The following is a 1,986-nucleotide window of genomic DNA, read 5'->3' on the forward strand; positions in this document are numbered from 1 at the left end:
AGACCACAGTACACACAGGCCACAGTACACACAGGCCACAGTACACACAGGCCACAGTACACACAGGCCACGGTACACACAGGCCACAGTACACACAGGCCACAGTACGCACAGGCCACAGTACGCACAGGCCACAGTACACACAGGCCTTCTATGTACAGTACAACGTTTACTTTCTTGTTTCAGTTAAAGTTTCCAGTACTAAGTGTAAACTTTAGTTCTACAACTGGTGTTGTTTTTAAAATATGTCTAATCAACTGTTTTTTGTGACGAGTACACTTTTTGAATACACAGCACAAATTTTATTTTATTTTTGTGAGGGTGTCTGTGGGGTTGGAAAAGGTATTAAATGAAATTAAAACCATTAAAAAGTATTAAAGTAAGAAACATCAACAAGGTATTTATTTTTTGAACAACCACCCAACTTTTCCCCCCAGTCCCTCAGTTGTGTACACAGTGTTTTTATTAAGACACAGAAGTAATTATGTACCCAGTAACTGTAATTATACTACACTTACTGCAGAAGTTAAGTTTAAATGTTAAAAGATAAAAAGTTAATTAATCCTAATTGAAGTTCAATAGGTTGATGCTAAAGGTGCAACTCAAAGTTGTGTTGGTATTCAAAAAAATACTGACGTATAAAAAATACTGTGACAGAATAAAAAATACTGACGTATAAAAAATACTGTGACAGAATAAAAATACTGACGTATAAAAAATACTGTGACTAATAAATAAAATACTGTGACTGTATTAAATAAAATACTGTGACATTAAAAAAGTATTGTGACAGTATTTAAAAGAAATGACAGTGTATTAAATGTAACTGGACATTAGTTGTGACCCAGTTCCTACAGTAAAGCTGTAAAAGCTGCTGCAGGAGTTTGTCTGACATTAAGGCTCATTTCTGCTGTTTTTCAGTTTTGCTGTGTTTGTGTCTGTCACTGTTTGCCTCTGGCCTGGTGCACCGTGTGTGTGTCACCACCTGGTGAGTGACGCCTCGTCAGCATCGTAAATACTTCAACACAAAACGTTTAGCCACTTTTCCAATTTGTACTTTGTGTTTGTCACCCTGCTCAGCCTGATCTTCTCCCTCTTCGCCTTGTTCTACATCAACAAAATCTCCGCCGCTCTCTACCAGGCGGCTGCTCCCGCAGCGCCGGCAGCTAAAGCTGCCAGCAAGAGCAAGAAGAAGAACTGATGAACGTGTCAAGTCACTGTGTCGACCTGTCGGTCTGTTCAACGTGCTGATTGTTACTGTTTGTCACAACAAATCATGTTCCTTTTATTCTGGTTTTGAGAAAGTGTGCAGCCTTAAAGTATTTTTTTAAACATTCCATCAATGTTTTCAGCACTGAAGGTTGCAAAGAGATTCACCCCTCCTGTCACATTTTCTCTGCACCCAACAACAAATCAAGTTGCTCTTTTTGTTTGGTTTTGTAATTAAATTTTGTAAAAAGACTGGTTTTGTTCTGTCATCCTGTTTCCTGTGTAATAAGGGTGATGAAGTCTTGGTCTCTGCAGGAGCCAGACCTCCTCCCTTCTGCCTGCAAAGTTTTTTTATTTTCTCAAATGTTGAGTAGATGTGGAAAATAGTTTGACATGAAAAACTTTATTTGTTAAGTGTTGATGTAGTGATGAAAGAAAACAGTTTTACATTTCTGGAGACCTGACACTGGACTGCAGTCCTTCAGTGGTGGAGCTAAACAAGAGTCTTAGCTCTGCTAACACTAAACCAGTGGTGTCACTAGGCCTATTTTAGGGGGGCTCCAGCCCCCCTAAAATATTTTTAAAGCCCCCCTAAGTTATTTTGGTGTAATAAAAAAAGTTTTTTTTATTTAATTTTTTTTTCAAAAATTCAATATGATGTGGTCACAATAAATAACCATTTAATATTTCATTATTAACTAAAATAAATGATCATAAATCTGTCAGTTTCCCTTTAATTTGTAAGGTAAGATCCTCTTTGGTGAACTGTTATCATAT

The 1,986-nt window shown here is 37.4% G+C and overlaps 1 protein-coding gene across 1 annotated transcript in view; it reads left to right on the forward strand.

Annotated features, from left to right (window-relative positions):
• The window catches only part of krtcap2 (keratinocyte associated protein 2), a gene marked incomplete in the record, with an annotated part of 6,601 nt that extends 5,140 nt beyond the window's left edge, over nt 1-1,461 (forward strand). Inside the window, 2 exon segments of the mRNA XM_014027092.1 lie at nt 922-988; nt 1,081-1,461. Coding sequence (XP_013882546.1) covers nt 922-988; nt 1,081-1,201 — 188 coding nt within the window.
• Between the last annotated feature and the right edge of the window lie 525 nt (nt 1,462-1,986).

This window comes from Austrofundulus limnaeus, unplaced genomic scaffold (assembly GCF_001266775.1).
Source record: "Austrofundulus limnaeus strain Quisiro unplaced genomic scaffold, Austrofundulus_limnaeus-1.0 Scaffold615, whole genome shotgun sequence".
Classification (NCBI taxonomy): domain Eukaryota; kingdom Metazoa; phylum Chordata; class Actinopteri; order Cyprinodontiformes; family Rivulidae; genus Austrofundulus; species Austrofundulus limnaeus.